This window comes from Rattus norvegicus, chromosome 9 (assembly GCF_036323735.1).
Source record: "Rattus norvegicus strain BN/NHsdMcwi chromosome 9, GRCr8, whole genome shotgun sequence".
Lineage (NCBI taxonomy): Eukaryota > Metazoa > Chordata > Mammalia > Rodentia > Muridae > Rattus > Rattus norvegicus.
The window spans coordinates 91476083-91500745 of NC_086027.1; the positions used below are offsets into that span (position 1 = coordinate 91476083).

Below are 24663 nucleotides of genomic sequence, written 5' to 3' on the forward strand. Positions count from 1 at the left end.
CAGCGCTTGCGCATTCCTTGATGTTCATCTTTTCTTTTCTGTTTTATTGCTCTTGGCTATCATGCTTATGCAATATCTTTGCACTTGGGGACTGCACATTAAATACAGCAAGTTTAAACCAAACTATTTGTTGGAAAAAGCAAGAGTTTTCTGTTTGTTTTTTTACTGTAAAATGATGCAGATTTCTAGTTTCTCAGCATAAGAACAATTTTTAGTGTGTAGGTCAAGGAGCACTGTACACTGCATTGGATTTTCTGTTTCTCTGGTGAACTTGGTTAGATAATCTAAACAGAGTTCGTCATGAAAACCAAATGACTTCTAGGTGTTGTTACAAAGCCCATGCATACAAATTAGTGCTATATATTGAGAAAACTGACCAAAAAAATATCAGGAAGGAGTTCTTTGCCCAGGTAGCAGCAGTGAAGCACGGTTAAGATTTGTTCTTTGCTGGGCAGAAGTTGCCCATCTCGTCTACAGTTGCTAGAGCTGCATATCTCATACCATTGTAAAATACTAACATCTAGAGCAGCTTGGTCTGTTGCATGTAAAACAGTATTAAGCGCTAATATATGAGTTGTGCAGAAGCTTTATTTGGAGAGAAGGTTGCTTGATTATTTTTAGTTTTTCATTAGCAACTTACACTAGTTTTTGAATGAGTGGAATAAGAAGCCAGTGTATGAATGGTTTATATTTTTGGCAAGTATCCATAAAATATGTAACAAGGAAGACTACAGTTCATACAATATCTGTTATAACTTCTTAAAAATGTTTAATTCTCGGCCCTCCAGTCAACCTGTTTAATTACTGTAATAGTTGATAACTTTGTAGAAGAGAAATGCATTCTTTTAATGTAGATCATTTACTTAAAAATGTCAGTGTACAAATTAATATGAAAACTGAGTAGCCTTATATTTTCTTCCCTTTTGTGATTCTAATTACAAAATAAACTATTGAATGACTTCTTTTAACATTAAATCACTCTTATGGTAGAAACTGGTGCTTGAATGAAGTTTCTATTTTTCCAAATACCTGTCTAATTTACTTTTATATTATATGTATCAATTGCCAGTGTGAGAAGACAAAATGAGATACGTTATGAAAGGTAACTGTACTGTTTTCTCGCTCTGCATTTGTAAAGGAAATCTCTGTGGTGGAGTACAGTCAACGTGGCAGATCATTCTGGCCCTGTTAACACACACTTAAAAAAAAAACTTGAAGAAGCACAAAGGAATGACTTCATTTCATTGGCCATTCTCATATTTTTATAACTTTAGTAACTACAGTGTATAGTTTTCCTTATTTCACAAACTAGACGTTAGTAAGACTTTAAAACCTATCTGAAAAATCTGCAGTTCATCCATGTCCTACCGCAAGCAGGGTGAGCCAAACTGCTCTCGCCTCAGGTCTCTTCATCCCTTGTATTCTGGGCTCCAAAAATATCCCAAAACACCGACAGTCACTTTAGGGCATGGAAGAGCTCAGTGGTAAACTTTTCCTCTACTAACCGAGTTTGTTTGTTCTAAAGTCATTCTTAGGGCTAGAACTGTAGCCAGGTGAAGTGCTTGATCAGCACTGACGAGGCCCCTCTTCTGCTTTGACCCCAGACCACAGGAAGTAGGCTGATAGAGGCAGAAGGCTCACAAGGGCCAGAGTCTTCCTCAGTTCCACAGAACTTGGGACCAAACTGCTAAATTTGACCTTGTGTCAAAAGAAGAAAGGAAAGAATTAAAAACAGAAAGGAAAATAGTCGTTTATATTCTACAGCTGTAACTGTGTCAGAAAAAGACAGGAATGTGTCTCCAGACCCTGTGATGATGGTCATTATACTTAGATTGAGGCAAACCTGATTAGGTATTTAGAGAATATCCCGCTCTGAACCTTCTCATCTTTCTGATCAGTAAACATTGTTATTTTAAGGGAAGTTAACTGGTGAAGATTTAGAATCTGTTTCTTGATTTTTGCAAATTTAATTGGAAGGGTTCTAACTGAGCCATGTAGAGAACTGATTGTCCTCTCACACCAGGGCGTGTGTTGAGACTAAATGACGAGCCCCACAAAGTTTTCCAGTGCACCTTGATCCTCATGCAGCAGCCCTGTATGCTACTCGTGGTTGTCTCACGCTCCACTCACTCACAGACTGACTACACATCGGTAGCCTCACCACCCATTCTCAGCTCAGTGCTGTGATGAGACACTGCTGCATTAAGACAAAGCTCATCTGACTAACCAGAATCCATGAAGCAAGGGAAGGAGCCTCGGGCAGCGGGTGTCCCTCTCAGTGCCTGGTTTATATTTATGAGCAACCATGGTCATGCAGGTGCTACTAACAGGGTCTCCATATGCTTTTAAAGTTGCTGGTGGGTTTAGTTTCCAATTGGAAATGAGGAATTACACCTTTTAAGCAGCACCATAGAGAATTACATGTGGGTGCTATTCTGACATGTTTTTTCTCTTTTTAAAATTATGAAGTGTTAAAATTATTTAAAATGGGGAGGACATATGAAACAAGGAATTTCAAAGCATTTGAGGGATATTATATTGTACTAAAGCATACAATATAATCCTATCTGACGTTTATTTGTCTTGTTTTTGCTTTATTTTTGTACTTCTCTGTTTCCTGATTCTGTCTTGTGTCTTCTGCAAAAACCTGCCCTAGACCTGTGTTGCGTGGTGGGTCAGCTGCCGCCACTTCTAATCCTCATCATGACAACGTCAGGTAACTTGGAGACTTTGTGATTACCAAAGAACATGCAGACTTGATGGAGCTTGTATTGTGCAGGACATCATGATGCATGCCAAAGCCATGTTTGTATTTATGTATACAGCTTAGGCCTTTGTAGCTTTCTCTTAGGAGAAATGTTGTGCTTTACTAAGAATGGGAATGATTAGTACTGACATTAGCCCACCAAAGTATGAGGACATTGTATAAGTAAAAATGATGGTCAGGTATTGTGGCCCATACCTTTAATCCTAGCACTGAAGGGACAGAGACAGGTGGATCTCTAGGATTTTTGAGGCCAGCCCAATGTACAAAGTGAGTTCCAGGCCAGCCAGAGCTACATAGTGAGACCCTGTCTCAATACCATCCCCCTCCCAAAATTATGCCGTGATGTGATAAGAACATCCAGCATACTTATAGCAATATTTTAGTAGCGTTATAGGGGATCATTTTATGTCCATTAACTATTTTTACCACCTGTTGCTCTGAGCCTTTGTCTCTTGTATTTGCCCTTTCCGTGCTATCAGATGTGCTCAGCCTGAGTCATATGCAGGACAAGGAGTGGCACGTACAAGTGTGCTCTCAGAGCCAGACCTGCAGGTAGTTGCCCTGTCTCGTACACGGCACACACTGCTAATCGCTGCCGTCACTCTTAACTTCAGGCCAGCTCTAAGGAGACTTGGGTTAACTGTCCCTTGGGTGTAAAATTGGCAGTCTTGTTTCTCTTACTGAGAAGAGGCAGGCACGTTCTTAAGTAAGAGAAAAGGAGCCAGAGTTTCTTGTTAATCTCATCCATGTTGCATTGATGGTCCCTGAACACGGCTTACTCAGTTCTTCTGCATCGTCATTTAGTCCACACTAGTTTCCCTTGATAGTTTTTTCTTTTTTAATCCTTTTAACTTTCTGTGAAGGTGTTTGTAGTGAGTGATTTTTGCTAGAGTTTTTAGTTCTGAGAGATAGAATTTTTGTTTAAGATAATTTCATATTTTTGTTTTAAATTGATGATAAAATGTGTGTGTGTGTGTGTGTGTGTATCATGACAAATGATTCTCTAGATTTCTAAAACCTTGGGTGATTTGGTATTTAAATGGTAACTTTTCATGTATGCTTTATTTCTTTGTTAAAGCTAGTTCTCTTCGTGCATGTATGTGTGTTGATGTGTATGAGCATCCCGGTTCCTTTTCCTTTGTGTATGATGTGGTGGGGTGGGTGTATGGGTGCACGTGCATACACATGAAAACCCAAAAGTCAGCCTTGGTATTCCTCAGGTGTTATCCACCTTGATTTTTGAGACAGTCTCTGGCTTTGCTTGGAACTTGCTGGTGGTGGTAAGTGGGCTTGTCAGCAAGCCACAGGAATGCTCCACCTTGCCCAGCCTGTCTGTTTTTAACGTGGATTCTGGGAGTTGGACTTAGGTCCTCTCCCTTGGGCAGTAAGTGTTTTCTGGCTAAATGTCACCCCAGCCTTCCATTTGCCTTGAGGCAATTACTAGTATTCTTTGATAACCCCTCCCCCAGCTATTCCTCTCATGTGTAAGCGTGGGAGCATAGAGAATGCTTGATATTTTGAGGATAAAACATAGAATAAAACGCTTTAACCCATAGTTTCCTCAAATTTAATAATTTGAGGTGCAGGCTGAATTATTATGGCTCTGGGGACAAACTCAGGGGCTTGCAAGTGTTCTGCCACTGAGCTTAAGCCTAATAGTTCTATTTTATTATTTATAAGAGTAATTTGCTCAGTTTATAAACTCACAGTTCCAGCATTTACTTATGAACTGACTTTATTTCTCCTAACTTATAACATTTATTTTTATTTTGAGTAGTTCAAGACACATTGTTTCTAGGAGGAAGGCATGGTTAGTGTAAGCCATCTGACCTAGCCAGAATAGAAAGTGCAGGTCAGAGAAGGCTGTGGATTGTCTACCATGGGTGGCTGCCAACTATTATTTAAATTCCCCTTGACATGCTCTTTAAACGTGTTTTGAGGTAGTTTTAACATTTGAAACAATAGAACTTTGTGAATCAACATATTAGTAAGTGTGAGGGAATGCATATTCTCCTTCATGTCCCTTTATGTAAGGTTATGTGGGGTTCCTAATGGGGAGTCACTGGGAATAGTAGACTGATGATCCATGTGCCAACCCTGTGGAGCTTACATAAAAGGAACTCAATTTTATTTACATTCGGCTCATGTAGAAAGATTACCATGTCATTTCACTAAATTAACCATATAGAATATAAAGTAGATATATGTGTAAATAAACTGTACTGTGTATAAATTATGTCTCAGTGAAAGTGTTCTTCATTAAAATGAATTTTTAAATATAGAAACCTGGCGCTGCAGAGACGGCTTAGCAAGTTAAGAGCACTTCTGGCCGTCCACAGTTGTCATGTTCAGCTCTTAGTCACTCCAGCTCGGGATCCAGTGCCCTTTCCTGGCTTCCTGTGTACTCGTGTAGAGTCATGTATCCACACACTCATACTCTTTCCTTAACAATGTAGGAACCTAGACAAATGGAAGATAGAACATTTCTACATTTTTTTCTTTTTAATTTTTATGCCTGCAGGCAAGCTTGGTGGTACATGCTTATAACCCCAACACTTGGGAGAGCAAGGCGGGAGGATCAACAGTAGATGGCTGTCCACTGCCACATAGCAAGCTTGAGACCATTCAAGTGAGACTCCATCTCTAAATGCCACCATATCCCCGAGTCAGTGCCCTTTTAGAAGAGAGTGCATTTTAACAAAAGTACCATTTAATGTACTTTGCTGCATTGTCCTGGTGGTTTTCCAGCGTTATTGTTTTAAATGCAGCTTCCTGTTGGTTCCTGTTGTATTGAGACAGTTCTGTAGCTAAGTGTAGTTGCAAATGATTTAGAAACTCGTGTACTCACTTTTGTGGGAGAACAGAGAGAACTAGAAATCAAAAGTAAGGAGCTGGAGAGATAGCTCAGCAGCTAAGAGCACTGGCTGCTCTTCCAGAGATCCTGAGTTCAAATCCCAGCAACCACATGGTGGCTCACAACCATCTGTAATGGGATCTGATGCCCTCTTCTGGTGTGTCTGAAGATGGCTACAGTGTACTCCTATATATAAAATAAATAGATCTTAAAAAAAGAAAAAGAAAGAAAACAGAAGTAAAGTAAAAATAGCAAAAGAAAGGCAGGCAGATGTGGAAGAGTAATAAATGATCCGATTTCTGTTTGTAGTTTACTTAGCATTTCCTACCATTGAGTCTCTGCCTACAGAAGCACATATGGACATGGTTCATATTGATTTCTTGTGTTTCATATGTATGTTCCATAGTAGCAGTTCTCTGGCCCGTTCAGACAGGGCCGGTTAACATTGTTGCATTTTCTGGCTTGAAGAAAAGCACCTAGTAAGAGTTCTCCTCAGCCCTCCCAGCATTGCAGATAGCCATCTTAAGCTGCTTCTCCTTGTTGTTAGGGATGAGTCTTTGAGTAGTATACAGCACAAGGCGTGCCTTGACTGTTGCTTAGTTCTCACTTGTCTCTCAATGTCTTGTCTGCTAGGTATGGCATTTCAAGCCTAGATGCAGCTGTTGAAGGAGCGTCAGAGGACATGTCTGTGGTAGATGCGGCTTCATTGAGACGTCAGGTAACCACTGCTCCACATGAAACGTGACCCAAAGCTATCTCTGTGAAATATTTCACATTAACAATAAACCATAATTGATTTTTCTCAGATTTATTAAAAATTTTTGAAATACCATCCAAATGATTTTGATCAGCATAGAGCATTACTACCAAAATTATTGATATAATCTGGCTAGTGTCAAAGAATCTTGATGTATTTACAAACCAATCTAGTCCCAAGTTGTGAGTTTTGGTTTTGATATGTAGATAGTCACTTTGGGAACCTTTATTACTATTTGTAATTTTTTTTTACTTTGGAAAACATTACTTTGAATTTTCCCACTGCCTCTGCAAATCTGTTTCACGACACTACCCATCAACTCAGTCTGCAGATTTCTTGTGCTTATTTTTAATATGCTTTCCGTTTATCTTTACATAGAGGTCTTTGCCATGTGGGGAAGGCATATGTAGTATTCTGATTATGTGTGCCAAATACATAGCCATGTGTCTGGCATATCAGAGGGCCCACTACTAGTGGGGCTCACTAATTTGGAGCTCTCAGGACTGAGATCACAAGTTATGCAGGTCCAAGGCTGCACAGTTGAGACTCATGGAGGAAGCACAAAAAAGAGTAGGCATCCTGTGATCCTTCTGCTGTGATAGACCTGTCAGACACACTTCCTGTTTCCCACCAGAAAAGCCTAGTGCAACAGTGTCCTTATATGCTCTCCCTAATTCATATTTACAGAGTGGAAATGAAGAAGCATATTTAAATCAACTTAAGCCATCGTGGGTAGTATTTTGTTTTCTATTGATAGTTTTGTTTATTGTGATCCAAATGGAATTTTATGTGTAATAATTTCTTTGACAAGTTCATGTTCTACTTTTAAAAAATGTGTTTGCTGTATGCATTAGTACTATTTTATAATTTATGTTTGTCTTTCACTTAGATAATCAAATTAAACAGACGTCTACAACTTCTGGAAGAGGAGAATAAAGAGCGTGCTAAAAGAGAAATGGTCATGTATTCAATTACTGTAGCGTTCTGGCTGCTTAACAGCTGGCTCTGGTTTCGACGCTAGAGGTAACCTCAGCATTCACAGATATTGTCTCAACACCTGGAAATATAAAGGATTTGCAAACTTCATTGTTTCTGTCTTTGCATCGTCTGCCGTTTTTCTAGTCCAAGCCCTGACAATGTATTTCTTGCAGAATGCAGGGAAGGACCTGTCTGTAGAGTGGAGAGCTGACCTGTCGCTGACGGGCGCTCAGCCCGCTCCGCAGTGGCGCCTACACACGCTCCTTTGCATGTGCTGTAAATAGGCTCCAGGTTCCTTTGTTTGTTTCTAAAGAAAATAATTTTTTTGGCCTCATCAGTCTGTACAGCTAATTCTCTAAACAGAAATGACAGTCATAAAGAGCAAGTTTAGAAAACTATGTGTGAAAGAAAAGTGTTCTGTCCTGTTTTTCAGATGATTAAGCAGTTTCTTTGATAGATGCTTCTTGTATCCGCATCTCCACAGCAATGCGTTTTAAGTCCTAGTGTGGTGCAGGACTTAAGAGCAGTCAAACCACCTAACTCCATCCTCCCCTGTGCAGACGGAGTTTAAAGCTCCTAACAAGTCAGCAGTTGATCTGTGTGCAATGTGTTGTTTTGACTTTCATCTTAGTTTTCTATGAAGTATGTTTTTACCAAGTCCATGTGCGAATGATTTAAAACCTAAAGAATAAGGTAAAATGTAGTGTATTTAATAAACTGTCAACCAAAGCAATGTCTACGGAAAGATTTATTTCATCAAATGGGGCTGTGGACTGAATATCTTATCCAAGTCTTCCTGTCCCAGGGACAAGTAGTGAATTAGTAGCCGTGGGTCACAAGAGCCATCCTGGCACAGGGCTTGCTGGCACTGTAATTGGTTTGCTAATTTATTGCATCTATGAGAGTGATTCATGTTTATTTAAAAAAAAAAAACCTTTATAAAACTGTATCTTTTTCGATTGTAATGCTTGCTTGCTAGTATGCTAACTCATAAAAATTAAATATGAGTAAAGCCAAATTTTAGGAGCCTTTAGTATTCAAAAGTATAGTTTTTTCAAGAGCAGGTAGACTTCAGCTACAATATTCTTTGCACATCATCAGTTATCTTTATACTAAGATGTTGAGCAAAGTCCCAGGGTTTAATAGATTTCACATTACTGTTCTTGAGTCGCCATTAATTGAGGGGGAGGGGGAGGGTTCCTTCTTGTACTTAGATTATGTGACTTTGATAAATTAAATGTATAACTTATTTTGCTGAGCAAGCATAGAATTCATAAAAAGGATAGAAATAAAAGGAACTCTTGGGGGGTTAGTACGGAAGCTGTTATTTTCCCTGAGTGTTATACAAAGACCTGAATATTCTTAGATAGAATGTCTTACATTGATTAGGCAAAAGTTGCTAATTACCCAGGTGTGGGGGAGGGGCATGGGAATGGATATTAACAAATTCAATCCTTGTCAGGATAATCAGGAAATATTTTGTAGATACTTGAACAGAGACAGATTTTCAATAAGCAGAGAACAAAAGAAGATTCTGGGTCCTGGAGGGTCAAAAGGATACCATTAGGGCTAATGAACATCAAAGAACTAAGAAGAGCAGATATTGTACTTCCAGAATCCTAACATTTGTCTTTCTAGTTCTGGAACTATTTTAGACATGTTTTCTGTTCTTAAGGAATTGACAGATTAAGGGCAGTGGTGTGGTGAGAATGCAGCACACTAATGAGGACTCGGAGTTGGCTAACAGGTGAAGGTGCGATTGTCAGGCCCTGGACAAAGATAGCATTCACTCAGCAGACCAATACCTTGGCCCTACCTATACGAGGTACTGTGCTGTCCACTGGTTACACCAGGAAAAAGTAAAATGTATGTGTCTTGGCACCCATGGAGCTTCTGCTAGTGTAGGACAGTGCAGTCTAGCAGTGTAAGAATCACACAGAAGGAAATACCAGCACCAGGACTGGAGAGATGGCTCAGTGGTTAAGAGCATGTCCGCTCTGCTTGAAGACCCAGGTTCAATTCCCAGCTCCCACATGGTGGCTCACCACCATCTGAAATGTTAGTCTTAGGAACCCATGGCCTTCCCTGGCATTGCATGCACACAGTACACAGACACACCCATGCAAAATACACATACAGGTTAAATTAGAAAGAAAAAATGCTAACAGTGTTTTGCTAAATTCTACCAAGAGTCATGACAGTTAGTGTTTGTCAGAATGACCTTGACCACAGCTAGAAGCACTTGGGAGGTGGGCCTATGGGGTTTATCTTGGTTGTGTTAAGTAATGTGGGAAAACTTTTCTTAATTGTGGGCAGGAGCCGTCCCCCAACCCAACCTTCCACATGGTCCCCTGGAGAGACCATAAAGTGGGAGAGAGGGCTGAGCAGCATCCATCAGCATCCTGCTTCCTTGTTCTCCTCAGTGATGGCCTGGGCCTTGAACCATGAGCCATTGTGTGACACAGTAACCCTTTCTCCATTAGGAGCTTTTGTCTAGGTATTATCCTCACAGCAACAGAAAAACGCAGACAAGAGGGCAAAAGGAATCCTACAAAGTCAGTGTCAAACTCTTTAAGAACCATGATGTGCTGAGGGACGAAAAGGGCTCAGCCAGAGGTAAGACAGGTCGGGGTAGCTGAGGATAGAGGGAGAGGTCTTACTGTGGAGCAGAAGTGGAGCAAGGTGATGAATGAATGGGTGGGAAGAAGAAGTTCCTGATCTTTTACATTCTGTGATAGACAGAAGGACCTTCACATTTGAGGAGAATTACTGGCTCTGGTAAGTGTTCACTTGGTTAGTTGTGATCACGTACAGAGGAAGATTCTTAGATATATCCTGAAGATCAGCCTTACATGTTAATGGGTGTGTAAGGAGGGGTGTTTTAGGGAGAATGTCTCCATGCAGTTGGGGCTAGAAAGGGGCCTGCAAGATCTTAATGTATTTACTTGGACAGCTATAATTGGTGTTAGAGATACCATCAAGATTGTCTTGTTTTGTTTTAAAGATTTATTTTTATTTTATGTATTTGACTGTTTGGCCTGCCGTTTAAGTGAGTGCATGTGAGCCTGGTGCCCAAAGAGGCCAGAATAGGGTACTGGGTCCCCTGGAATTTGGGTTACAGACAATTGCAAGCCACCGTGTACATGCCGGGAACTCTGCAAGAGCAGCAAGTGCTCCTAAGTGCCAATCTGTCTGTCCAGCTCACTTCAGAAAACCACTTTCTAAGGTTGGTTTATTTGTATTTGTGTGTGCACAGTTGCCCTGCAGTCTAGAAGAAGGCCCTGACTCCCTGGAAGCTGGAGTTATAGGTCGCTGTGAGGTGCCTGTGTGGGTGCTGGGAACCAAAGGCACACTCTCGGCAGGAACAGCAAATGCTGACCCAACGAGCCATCTCTAGCCCGCTTTCAAATCATACGCCCTGTAAAATTGAGATTGAAATCAATTGTAGATTTTTAGGTTTTTCTACTTCTTAACATTTTAATACAATAAATACATTTTGTTACCTGTCTTTCAAAGACCAGCATAAATATAAAAAAAAAGCTTTTAAAAGGCTGATTCCCACCACCACCCCACCCCACCCCCCACCAAGGTATAGCCATAAATCGTGAACAGATACAAACGTAAGGAAGTAGAGTAGGACTTGCTGCTGTGTGCCTCTCAGTTAAATGCAGCATTTTCCTTTCACTTTGGGATGAGTATTTTTAAACCATGGTCTTCCTCCCTAAATATGTAATATATATTTCTTAAAGCTAAGACACAGACTTCTATAACCATAAGGTCAAACAAATGTCTTTTCAGCATAGACAGGGCATAAAAAGGCTTCTCTACGCTTCTCCCCAGTATCAACCACTGATGACTGTTTTCCAGAGTGGAGGTTTTCTGCACATACAATGTGCTTTATGTGAGAGTTTGATTTGCCATTCCTCTGCTTTTGTTTCGCTGTGTGGTCCTGGCTGTCTTGGGATTTGCTCTGTAAACTAGACAAACCTCAGATTCTAGATCCATCAGCCTCTGCTTCTGAGTGCTGGGGTCAAAGGCGTGCACCAGCCCTGCCCAGCTTGATAGGTTGGATTTTGGTTTTTTGAAAGTTGCTTCAGAGATGATTCTAAAAATCTGTTTGCACTAAAAGTCTCCGTGTTCTAGAAGATGCTTCATTGTTGAGATTACAATGCAAATTTTCAAATTATTCAAAGTACCAACATTCTAGTTTATTACCCTTTATACAATTTGTCTCCGTCGCTGAGAGACGCCACACAGACAGCCAAGGAAACCAATGAGTATCTGACTAAGCCCAAACAGGAGCTCGAGGATTCCAACAAGCAGGAGACTCATAAACACTGAGAAGTGGAAAATCCTGTGTCTGTCTTCTTCAGAGTTGGAGTTGGGTATTTTCAAGTTACTGACCATGTTGTTGATAGTGGGGTTTTTAAAATCAGTAGGAGGGACACAAGTGTCATTGAAGAACCACAGCAGGTTGAAGGATTCAGGACGAAAGTTACTGGAGGGAAAAGGAAAAGGATTAGATATGCCTACTAAGACAATAAAAACCCCAGCATAGTACAACCCAATGTACCCAGAAACCATAGCTAAGATCTGGTTTGCTCAGCACATTTGCATGGCCCTAGTGCTTAAAACCCTGGCTGATCTGAAGACGAGCCATCTAAGACTGAGGCTCTCTCATGTCAGCATGCAAATAAATACCAACAGCATCAGAGGTGTGAACCTGTCTGTGTAGCTTTTCTACCACACACACACACACACACACACACACACACACACACACACACACAGACAGACAGACAGACAGACAGACAGAGACAGAGAGAGAGGGGGTTGGGGGAGTGGGGGGGAGAGGGGGAGAGAGGAATTTTTCACATAGACCTGCTCTGAGGCGATATGTGATTAAAATGACGTATGACTCTTCTAGCATAACATAAGAAGCTTTTAGTCCTAAGACATCTTCTCAAAATGATTGGGGGTGGGGGTCAATAAAATGGAGTACTCTTAGGGAGACGCATTTCTAGATCCCAACAACTGACTTTGAACCTGAGAAAATAACAGTATTTGCAACACATGGCCTATGAGCCTATGGATTTCCCTGACACCACAGGAAAACACCTAGTCTGGGAGGGAATGTCTCAACCTGCTACCTACTACCTCAGTAAGCTCCTGTTATTCCATGAGTGTTAAATGTGTTCGGTAGCTGTGGTTGGCAGTTCAAATTTTCCTAACTATTAAGGGAATTTCTTTGGGTTTTATTTAGTCCACGGAAATGGCTGCCATGCAAATTTTGAAAAACCATTTTTTACTATAGGTGATGGAGGAAAACAGTTTAATAAAATACAAAAGTTAAATCTGGCTTTCCGGAACTAAGTGACTAATTAGAGGTAGCTAATAAATTATGTTGGTCTTCCCGTTTTTAAAATGTAGGCCTAAATTTAGACACAGAATTGTCTCAATGGACCATTTATATGTAACTTCCAATGCTATGTGTTACTGCATAGTTGAAATATTTTTATTCCTGTCTATAAATGTATAGCATGGCCACATGCATTTACTAGCTGCTGTTTCTTTTGATTGATTGATTGATTGATTGATTGATTGATTGATTGATGATTCAAAAGTAAAAAGGCTGGAATGGTGCTTCCCTGCAAACAGCACTTTCTGTGAAAGCCGGAGGGCCAGACTTTAGATCATCAATAGCCATATGAAAACCAAAGAGATAAACCCAGCATTGAGGAGGACAGCTGTCACCAACCTCTGGCCTCCTTACGAGTTGGCACATGTGCACACCTATCCACACAGCACCCGCAAACATTACCAAGGTGGGAACACCATACAGAGTATTTAAGCCATCTATAGTTCACAACTGATAGCATAGGTTCAGAGCAGATGGACAGATGTTTCAGATCACGTACTTCCAGAGGACCCCAGTTCAGTTCTCAATACCCACTAGGAGCACCTCACAACTGCCTGTAACCCCTGTTCTACAGGGGTCCATCCCCTGTGGCCTCCAGTACAAACACACACACAATAATAATAAGAGTCTAGAGAAATAGCCCAGCAGTTAAGAGCTTTTGTTGCTGTTGCACAGGACCTGGGTCCAGATCCCAGCATCTACATGGTGGCTCACAAACTAATCCTAACTCTAGATCCAGGGGTACAGTGCCCTCCTCTGCTTTCCATGGGTACTGCATACATGGGTGGTGCACTTGCATGCAGGCAAAACACTCCTTTTCTTAAAATTTAAACAAAAATTGTGCAGATTTGTAGAAAGTAAATGTTCCTCTCACTCACCCATTACTGTACCCCAAGGGTCTAAATGAAGTATATATTCCCAGAACTTTTAAGAAAGATGAATGTTGGGGCTGGGGATTTAGCTCAGTGGTAGAGCGCTTACCTAGGAAGCGCAAGGCCCTGGGTTCGGTCCCCAGCTCCAAAAAAAAAAAGAACCAAAAAAAAAAAAAAAAAAAAAAAAAGAAAGATGAATGTTTACAAAACGTGTAGAAGCCACCTGAGATAGCCAAGACCCTTCAGATGAGACCATACCAGAAGCACTCAGGACGTAGCAGCCACACCACCTCTTTGTGAGGCGTGAGGTATTGGTATCAGTTTACCAAGTCCCTACAAATGTTTGCCCAGTAGTCAGAACGGCCTAACAGTTATACACCATAGTTGGCCACAGCTACGGGAGACAGTGTGACAAGCTCGACTTACCTTAGGTTTTTCAATGAAAATTCACATGTGACAGTACTGTTGACCTGAGTGTTACAAACTAGAGGTCCTTCCAAGAGAGCTCGGATCGATACCAACATACAATACACGGCACCAATGACTGTGATCACACTCAAGAGTGATGAAAGAAACATCTGGAAAACAAAGCAGGGCGTTCACACACATCGCTGTAGGTCCTCCGTCTGTTTCAGGTTTTCCAGCAGCAGCCTGCAACACTTAGTCACTGCTCTCAGTCTGTGCTCCTACATCTTTTTCCCCTTATTTGTTGGTGTACATATGAGCATGGTATTGGTACATGTCTGTGTGAGTGTGTTCTGCACATTCATGTGTGTGTGTTCGTGTGCATGAGGGGTGTAAACCGGAGGCTGAAATCAGGTGTCTCCCCTTATCGCTTTCCATTCTCCAACTTGTTTTTGAGGCAGTGTCTGTCACTGGACCTGGAGCTGAATGAACCATTTCGCTACGCTAAGCCAGCTGGCCCCTGAGCTCTGGCATCTACCTTTATGCCCCTCTAACACTGGGGTTTTAGGCAGATGCCACCTCACCTAACTTTTATGTGAGCCTTAGGGATCCAAACTCAGATCCTCACACTTGTATGTCAGACACTTTACTGACTTAGCCATCTCCCCAGCCCTGTGTGGTCCTGAGACATGAGAGTGCAGTTTAATTACAGTTGCCAAAAGATATTTACACTTGTTGATGTCTCTGAAGAATCTCAACCTCTGTATTCCTGGGTTTATGAATTCCTTCTGGCCACTGAAATCTGGTTCCTCCTTTTCTATGGTATATAGTTCTAACTTACATTGAACCTCCACTAGACCTTAACTACCTAAACTTTTATTTCTGGACTCTTGGCTTCCATACATATTTGACTGATGTTGTAAGTAGTCAGTGGCCAACATCCTGAAGTAATCAGTCAGCAGCAGAGTTGAGAGCATAACTGCTCAGCTGGGCACACTGGAGGGGACGTGTTGCCATTGGGACCCATCCAAGGCAGAGTGGGATGCATCAGCCATCTTGGTCTCCACCCATCCGACGCACGTATCACTTTATTCTCCCAGTCCAGTGTGACAACTAAAAGCTATCTCAACAATGCCACATGTCCATTTGGAGTAGGGGTGGAGGCTCTAAATATGCCCATAGTTATATAACCATTGTAGTGGCTATTCCTGGTTATCAGCTTGACTATATCTGGAATGAACTACAGTCCAGAATTGGAAGGCTCACCTTTGATCCTGATCTTGAGGCTGAGAGATACAAGTTTCTAACCCGGATCTTGGTATGGAGATCTTGAGGCAAAGTGGCTATGACTCTAAGGCAAGGAGATCTCTGAGTTCAAGGTCACCTGGGACAAAGAAAGTCCTGGACCCAGGCGTGTTGGTACACACCTTTAATCTGGGATACACCTTCTGCTGGAAACCTATATAAGGACATTGGAAGAAGGAAGAGTCTCTTTTTTGCCTGTCTACCTTGTGGGACTGAGCCACCCTAGATCCTTGGACTTCCATTCACAGCTGCTGCTGACCATTGTTGGAGAGTTGGACTACAGACTGTAAGTCATCAACCAATTCTCTTACTATCTAGAGACGACCCATGAGTTCTGTGACTAGATAACCATGTTGGAGGGAAAGTGTGTTCTGAATTCAAGTCACACAAACGATGTGAAATTCAGCATGAAAAAACAAAAATGTTGAATGTGCCCCCCCCCAAGAGAGTTGTTAGGTGTTAGTTGTTTCACAGAGTTGTTAGTGATTATGATTATTTCAAAGTCAAAAATGAAAATAAGAGCATTTTTTCTTCCCTTATTAGCTCCTAGAGAGCTGTATACCGTGTGCTTCAGACCCTTGATGAATAGACAGGTATGCAAAGGGCATGTGGCCTCATCTGCAGTATTCCTTCAAGCAACCCTAAAAGACAGATCTATTGGTATTCTCATTTTGGAGAAAAGTAGAAAGGAAGAGGTTGACAGCTTGTCGGGAAACTCATCTAGGAAACACTCATGTTCCCATTCGTGTCCCTTAGCATCCTTAGCTGGAAGCACACGGTAACAGGAGTGAGGATCAGTTGTTAATCCTGGTCCTCCAACACCACTGTGATTTATACAAGTTGCCAAATTTACTCATCAAGAAGAGCGGCTGTTACCTCTGACCTGTTACTTCCTAAGTGAGCAGTCATTCAAGTGATTCAGCAAAATCTTATCATACTGAGAAACAAAGCAAAGGGGAAGGAAGGAAAGATGAAACCGGGAAGGCCCTGCTGACCCGTTCCTGCCCTGCTGAGAAGGGAGGAGCATTTTATGCCACCTTGGCCTTTTCTTGACCCAGAGGCACTAACTATAACTCGGACACCTGACTGCCAGCACTGGAAAGCTTTGCTAAGGTGTGTGTGTGTGTGGGGGGGGTTATGACGTTGATATAAGCAGGTAGTCACTATTTAAATGACTAGAACTATTGCTAATGGCATAAATAATGTTATAGAATGCCTCTGTGTCCCACCCCGCTGCCCCCAGCAGCCCTGGCAGATCCTCAGCTTCAAACAACCCATGAGTATGTGGAAGCATGACTGAATTATTTTCAAGACTGGTGTGAGAAAAACAACCTCACTTATAGCCAGAATCTACATGAAAAGTGCCTCTGTCAAGGATTGGAAAGACGGCTCAGTGATTAAGGGTGCAAGCTACTCTTCAGAGGACCCAAGTTCCGTTCCCAGCATCTACAGTTCTGCATCCTGTAACCCCAGCTCCAAGGCGTCCAGTGCCCTCTTCTGGCATCCTTGGCACTGCACTCACATGCACATACACACAGAGAGACAACCTAATTGGAAAGTGACAAATAGTTCCCATTCTGCTTGTATCCTCAAGGGAGACAGAACTTTAGGGTCATTGTTCACGAAAGGATACATGCAAAAACATTTTAATAGAAAGTGGATTTGAGGAAAGCTCAAGTGTTCAGATACTTTTCCAGTTCAGATAATCAGAAATAAACCAGGAGGTCTTGAGAACTTGTGAGTATCACGTAGAAGTGGGGTCAAGACAAACTGCGCCAAGCTATGGCAGTTTAGGAACGAAAGTGACAGTCAGTAGAAACCAAAGTACTAGGAACAAAGACAGACTACAAACACTGTGGTTAAAGAGACCATTGTAATCCTACATGAACAGAATGCCGGAAGCAGGCTCTGTTTAAAAACAAAAACAGGCAAACAAAAACCACACTTATTTTTTTTTTTTCTGGGACTAGAGAGATGGCTCTGCAGTTAAGAGCAATTGCTGTTCTTCCAGAGGACCCAGGTGCGAAACCCAGCCCTACACAGCTCCAGCTGACACCCTCTTCTGACTTCCACAGGCATGGACATAAATGCAGGCAAAACACCCATATACATAAAGTGATGATTAAAAAAGGAACCCCACAATCCACCTTCTGTGGACATTACTCCCTTTAGGACAGTGGTTCTTACCCAACTCCATGTTGGGATCACTGGGTGCTTCCGAAGAATTAAACACACAGAATCTTGGGGACCTCTCAGTCACTTGAGTTTTTTAAATCTCCGTGTGTGTGTGTGTGTGTGTGTGTGTGTGTGTGTGTGTGTGTGTGTGTGTGTGTTCCCATCTGATTGGGAACCATTGATTTAAAACCTTTATGCTGAGCTCAGCCCCATGTATTTATGATGGGTGGGTACTTGTATTGGTCTATCTCAGCCTTAGAGAATTAGACCCTCAGTGTCCTGTTCATGGCTTATATAGTATAAGGACTGGAAAATCAGAGGAGTCTGCTGGTTTAGAAAATACTCAATATGATTTTTTTTTAACCATCAGTGTTTTGGTCAGTAACAAGACCTGCCAGTCATGGTGACACATGCCTTTAGTCCCCATCACTCAGGAAACAAAGGCAGGTAGGTCTCTGCAAGTTCAAAGCCAGCCTGGGGGGGCTGGAGAGATGGCTCAGTGGTTAAGAGCACTGACTGCTCTTCCCAAGGTCCTGAGTTCAAATCCCAGCAACCACATGGTGGCTTACAACCATCTGTAATGAAATCTGATGCCCTCTTCTGGTGTATCTGAAGACAGCTACAGTGTACTCATAGATTATAAATAAATAAAATATTAAAAAAAAAAAAAAGCCAGCCTGGTGTACATAGTGAGTTCCAGAACAGCCAGGGCTACACAGAGAATCTGTCTTTAGATAGAAAGAAAGGAAGGAAAAGAAAAAGAAAAAGGAAACATCCCCCATCTTATTAATTATTAATTAAAATAAACTAAGATCTGGCTATTGCCCACATTAGGAGTTTTGAGGAATTAAATATGGTAGGTATTAAATGTTTCAAAAATACTTGTCTACTTTAAAAACAATCTGAAGTAATTATGAGCAATTGACCTGGCAAACTAACCCTCACATGCACACACACAACAAACAAACGAGCAAAAACTGAGGGTACATTTGTCCTAAGTATTATCTAGAACTCCAAACAAGATTTGAAATGGAATACAGTTCTGGATGCGACGCGAATTCTCTCTTGCAAAGCTTCTGATACTTTAGATGAACTGAAGGCTGAGGAAAGGATCAAAGGCTAGCTCCAAAGCTAAATGTCTACGAGAAAAGAAAAGGTCTCTTGTCACTGTCTACGTGACTATTTAACCACCCCTGACAGTGTTGCCCAAGCCTGAGGCCCAGCAGGAGCTGATGAGTGGGAGGGTCGACGTGCTTCTGCTCTCAAGCCCTCTGCCTCCTACTCACCCCGGTCTTGTTATTACAGCACGCTCTTTTTCTTGCTGCCAGGGACATCGCTGTTGCCGGGATGGCCTGGAACGAAAGTTTCGGGAAAGATGAGTACTATCTCTTCTCATCAGAGCGAAACCCAGTCATCACCGCCTTCCATTTATGACCCCTTGGGAAATTCCGGGCCCAGGAGAACTAAAGAGGAACTCTGATCTGGCAACATCGTTGTGCCGAGAACCTTCACATCAGCTTCAGCCCTAAAGACTGTCGTAGCAGTTAGGAAGCTTTCTGTCGGTGTTCCTGTTTACCATATCGGCTGCAGCCTCCAGGATTTCAAGTAGAGTGGGATGGCTTACTACTGCATGAGTTTTAGAAGGAATCTTAAAAGAATTGGTTCTGCCACCCAAATTTACCTTTTATTCTCTGTCTCCCACTCCCTCCACCTTTCTCTCCCCTGTTAGCTCTCCCCTCCCTCTCCTCAAGTTATATCTAATTTCTATATCTCCTCAGCCATATCTAATTTCCTGTAAATTAAACAAGTCAATCTGGGAAGAGGGAAATGGACAGTTTTGTTTGCTTGCCTTTGACAGGGACCAATTCACCACCACTCCCTCTGGTTAATCACTCTTAATTCTACACCCTAGACTACTATCGTCTTACCAGGGTTCTCAAGCCTTTTTTTTTTTTTTTTTTGAGAATGACTGTTGATCCCCCGTCGTGCCCTTCTCTGCTCCTGTATCCCTAACGAGTACTGATTATACTTTACACTGATGTTTCGCCAAGACCAGCCTTGCCTCTGCTAGACTCTCTACAGAGAGAGATGGCCTCAAACTCCCAGAGATCTGCCTGCCTCTGCCTCCTGAGTGCTGGGATGAAAGGCAGGCAGAAGTTTGGTATATATTGTATTTCGTCCTGCTGAGGAGAGCCGTAAATGATATCACATTATTAAGAGTTTTCTATTTTTAAAAAGAACTCTATCAGCTATAGCTAGAAACTCTTAACTAAGAGTTTTGTATCACTGAACGACAGGATATCAGTGGCTTTCCTTCCACTTACAAACTTGTAGCTGTGGTGGGTGCCGGTGCATCCCAGGTACCCTGGAATGGTTCTCCCACTGTTCTGCTCTGCTAACGAGACCAGGCTCTGTAACTACACACCAGGTGTTGGAACTTGACATGCTTTGGTCTGCGCCACCCTTGTAACAATCCTCAGACAGAGCACTGGTGCGTGGCCTGTTCCCCTCCCCCATGTTACCACTGCCAAAACAGGTGGTGTAAGTTTGAGGAGCTTACAAGAAAGTACGAGAGTTCAGAGCCAAGCTAGGCCCCACATTGACCTGAAATTCATAAAGCCACTCACTCTTTGCTCCTGGAACCCCAGCACCCTTGCTTATCTCAAGCTCCCTCCAATTGCCACACACACACACACACACACACACACACACACACACACACACACACACACACACACCCTCCTACCCTCCTTGTCTTCCATATCTAACTGGTTTTGCTAGAACAGATTTATGCCTCTCACAAAGCAGCTTTCCCCAGCACACGCCACCCGGTCTAATGGACTGCTGACTTCATGTCACTTCGTGTTGTTGCTTTGTTTATTCACTGAACACTGATACCTTTCCAACTCAGAAGCCACACATACATATGGATGTCCCAACCACCCCTGGGCCCAGCTGAAAGCCCAGAGGAAAGGGAAAAGAAATCTTTGCCATCATTTATACACTAAGCTCTTTTTTGGTTGTTCCCAGAAGACACTGCTTTCAGATCTTACATAACAAATCAAGTAGAACAGGAATCAGTGAGTGTGTCCTTTCCCACCTCTGTCACGTCAGTTTTATAAATAAAGTTTTATTGGAACCCTAACCCATTTTCATATTACCTGTGGCTACTTTGGTGTTAAAAGGGTTGAATATTCCTAAGCATATTTGAATGCTTGAGAGTCTGTAAAATTCGGTCTTCTCTTCTTTTTACAAAGAACTACAGTTTGTTTTCTTTGGCAGGAACCCATGCTTACCTCCTGTTCTAGAAACTGTACAGTTTCATCAAGGAAGCACACAGAGCCTTAATTAAAAACTGTGTTAGAAGCCGAACTCTGGGGAGCCCTCTAGGCTCTTGATCATGAAAGCAACACGCAAAGCCATAGCTCAGCATGAGCCTAGACGCTCTCTGTTTTGTAAAGACTTTGCATACAATCTTCCAATCTGTTTGACTGACAGCCACTTGTTTTCCACTAAGATTTAATAACTGGCTTTGAAAAATTACCCTTACATAATGGGTAAAATCAATAAAAAGAACGAGTTAGACCAGGCTTGTAGTTAACATTATATAAAGTAAGAGAGCCTTTCTGCTTATCGTTTTCAACAAACGTTTTCAAATGCTCTTAATGCTTGACCAAGTAACATTTATATCGGCATTCCCCCTCCCCTTAGTAGATAATCTTAAAGATAATTAACTACATGATGTTTTACTTGGTTACAGTTTGAAAAGATAAAAAGGTTCACCTCTGATTGGGGTCGGTCGTAAAGTCATAAAATAAATGACTTCATTCAGGACTCAATAATGAACCCCAGAGGTTGTGTTGTGCAGTTTCCTGTAAGATTCCCACCTCTGAAGGGTACTAATTTGGAATGTAGCAACTGCCCAGAGGTTTTAAGGACTGACCAAATGCTCGACACACAGTGACTCCTTCCTTACAAAGTGTCCTGCAGAAGTGAGAGTTGACAGATGTCACAAGGGATGCAATTCCCCAAGGAAAAGACTGCTTCATCCTTCTATGTGAGGCCAAGCATCGTGAGAACATGCTGGCCTTCAGAGCGCTGCTGTTAGCACCTTGTGGGGCTAACCTCCAGCCCGAGGGTCTGCATATGAAGAGCATCAGTCTTCTCCATGAGTGTGATGCTCTAATGATCTTTGGTTAATATTTATTGAGGGAAGGGAGATAGGCCAGACAAGGAGTCCAGATTCTCTGATGTGTTTCGAGGGTGTGTGGACTTTTCTATGACTCAGCTTCCTGGTCCTTTTACTTTATGGATTTTATTTTGACCTCTGTGGCCTGAGACAGAGATTGAGGACTGTGGTATTTAACTAGCTTTGGCATGAGGTAAATCTAGAACTTGGTTTCACACCCACTGTGTGACTTGGCCAATATAGTCAACCTTCTGTTTTCTGGCATATAAAGTACACGTGATAATTGCAGTCAAGATGATTATAGGACTGAAACCAGGCAGTGTGTAGGCTAAACTAGGCTCCCCAGTGGGACATTAGCAGATGAATGCTCTGTACCCCCTGTGCTCTTGGTCTGTTTACCTCGTGCTCTTGTAGCAGGTCTTTAAAATATTCTCTCCTGTGCTTTCGGCAATGCCAATTCACATCTACAGATAGCTGAGTTTTTCTAAATGGCTAGGAGCTTGGCAGAAGCTGCCAGGCTCAGATGCGCTCCGCAGGCTTCTGACTTTTGACACAAGGTTTAGAGGAGGCCAGCCCTGCAGAGGAGGCCCGCCCTGCTCACCTGCCAGGAGCCTCCTAGAGGACACTGGTCAGCCTGGAAGAGAGCTAGCGCGGCAGTTTGAATAGCCCAGATCTTTGCAAAAGCTTTTCCTGTGGCTGTCTACCTGGAACAGATGGCTAGATCGCTCCTGTTGGCAAAGGCAAAAACGGCAGCAGCCTGTGGGAAGACTCCTGGGATGACTACAGTGCCAATGGGCTCAAATCCAGGGGGTCAGCCGGAGGGCACGGATTTATATACTGTGGCCTACTAGGCTTAATGCTTAGGGTTTGAGGTTGGCTGGTAGCTGTTTTGGGTCTTTTGGTTGGTTGGTTGGCTGGACTTTTGAGACCCAGTGTCATTATGTAACCTGGGTGAGTTGGGACTTGGTATCCTCTGATCTCATCCCCCTCAGTGGTAGGATGCCACGTGTATGTCACCACGCTCCGCTCTAACAAAATTGTTATGTAAGCTGAGGGAGAAAGTCAGTAGCAGTAAACTGGTCTCCACTGAATAGCGACCCATAGGTGGGAAAGGTGCTCAGGGGTTAAGAGCACGTTCTGCTCTTGTGAAGAACCCAGGTTTAGTTCCCAGCATCCACATAAGGAGGCTCACAAGTGCCTTTAACTCCAACTCCAAGGGACCGTGTGCCCTCTTCAGGCCTCCACAGGCACTTATATGCATCATGCACACACACACACACACACACACACACACACACACATATATATGTATATATATATTGCATATTCACACACAACATATATTATACATATATGTGTATGCATATATATACATACATTACGTGTGTGTGTGTCTACACATATTATAAATTTGGTGATTCAAAGATGAGCTTTGTTCACCCATATAAGCTCATGAAGATCCTGGGTGTGGGTAAAGTTGGAGAGAAAAAAACGAGTGAAATGAGGGCGGGGATATGATACTTCTCCAATAAGTAAATCCAAGGAAGAACTCCTCTTTTATGTTCTGAGTTTCTCTAATACTTACTTCTGCTTCATTATCTGCAAAACCATTGTAATCTCTCTCTCTCTCTCTCTCTCTCTCTCTCTCTCTCTCTCTCTCTCTCTCTTTCTCCCCCACCACCCCCCTGGCACTAACTGTGCCCACTGGTGTCCCACACAAGTGATAGACAAACAAGAGCAGGATCCTGGGTGCTGAATTGTCAACTTGAACATCCCAGTCCCGTTTCACAGACAGCAAGCCAGAGCCCGAGGGTTAGTGAGTCAGTGACGGTGATTATCAAGGCGGACCTCTGGTCTTTCATGGTCTTCTGGATCTGAAAGTTGAATTCTACAAGTGTGTTCTACCCAGACTGGCTGCATCAGAATCTCCAGGAGGCGATGAGAAACCTGAGTCTGATGGTTCACTGTGAAGAACACAAGAATTCTGTGTTGTCCCACCCTGTGTCAGATTTCAACAAGGAACACCCATTCTCCACCATCAAACTATAAAACTGAAGCTTTCTGGGGTCTATGTAATCGTCAAAGCAAAGAGTCCTTGAGGCCAGACACTGGCTTAGTTGCTCTCCTGTTGCTGTGATAAAACACCATGACCATGGCCAAGCAGCTTATAAAAGAGACCCAGGATTTCCATCTCTGTCTTAGGGCCAACTCCCTTGAGAAGCAGGCTGAGGCTCACTATGACGTCTCCAAGACTGCTGTACACAAGAGTGCTTCTCATTCCCACAGAGCGGCTTCCCACTGCTGCCACCATGGGTCTTTATACCTAGAAATCAGAGTGGGGCAAAGGGAAAGAGGCCAGAGAGTATGTGAAGCCCCGAGTTCCATCCCCAGGACCATGTTAAAAAAAAAAAAAAGAAAAACTGAAATTCCTTAATGTTAAATAGTAAAGTTCAGGAGTGTCATCCTGCCTGTGAAGAAACGCTGTAGGTAATGACTTAACCTACTCCTGTCAACTTCTTGCCTTAAGGTCCTTAAGATGGACCATGGTCTTCTTTACATAAATTATCAATCTTTGCAATGTAACAGTATAAATTGATGGTAATCACATTCCTAACCGTGTCCTGTGAAGGTGGAGTGAAACTCAAGGCTGAAAGTCATAGTTAAAGGCATCTGACACCCTGCTCCAAATTAGTTCATGTAGGCATTACTCACCATCACGCCTGCTCCTATAATCCCCGGGAACCACCATTCGTAGCAGGAGATGGGGTTTTGAGAAACCGAGTCTGCCTCCACTAAGCTGATGCCCAGGGGGATACAATTGATAACAACTCCTAGCAGGACCAGAATGAGCAGGCTGAAGCCATTGCAGGATGTCCACCCCTCACAGCACGTCATGGCTTTCCTGGTTCAGTTAGAATCCTCCTCAGAGTGGCTGGGCTTGT

The 24663-nt window shown here is 42.5% G+C and overlaps 2 protein-coding genes and 1 long non-coding RNA gene across 31 annotated transcripts in view; 2 read left to right on the forward strand and 1 right to left on the reverse strand.

The window, feature by feature from the left end:
• Mff (mitochondrial fission factor) overlaps positions 1 to 8089 on the forward strand; it is a 28241-nt gene extending 20152 nt beyond the window's left edge. For 11 of the 29 annotated variants that reach the window (XM_006245195.3, XM_039083388.2, XM_006245201.3 and 8 more), the window contains 4 exons: positions 1070 to 1102; positions 2657 to 2716; positions 6255 to 6339; positions 7268 to 8085. In XM_006245195.3, the coding sequence (XP_006245257.2) occupies positions 1070 to 1102; positions 2657 to 2716; positions 6255 to 6339; positions 7268 to 7399 (310 nt within the window). In that variant the 3' untranslated portion in view covers positions 7400 to 8085. Of the gene's footprint in view, positions 1 to 1069; positions 1103 to 2656; positions 2717 to 6254; positions 6340 to 7267 lie in introns of all 29 variants that reach the window. The other 18 variants (XM_006245197.4, XM_039083389.2, XM_006245205.4 and 15 more) reach the window with 4 other exon arrangements.
• Positions 8090 to 10764: 2675 nt separating this feature from the next.
• Positions 10765 to 24663, reverse strand: Tm4sf20 (transmembrane 4 L six family member 20). Its single transcript, NM_001109618.1, has 4 exons — positions 24434 to 24663; positions 18819 to 18884; positions 14074 to 14225; positions 10765 to 11854 (listed from the first exon to the last, which is right to left on the reverse strand). Exons 1-4 carry the CDS (start codon positions 24614 to 24616, stop codon positions 11575 to 11577), a joined length of 681 nt encoding a protein of 226 aa, NP_001103088.1. The 5' UTR covers positions 24617 to 24663; the 3' UTR covers positions 10765 to 11574.
• Positions 12226 to 20677, forward strand: LOC120094722 (uncharacterized). Its single transcript, XR_005489244.2, has 2 exons — positions 12226 to 15643; positions 18861 to 20677. It is a non-coding gene; the product is annotated as an uncharacterized LOC120094722 (long non-coding RNA).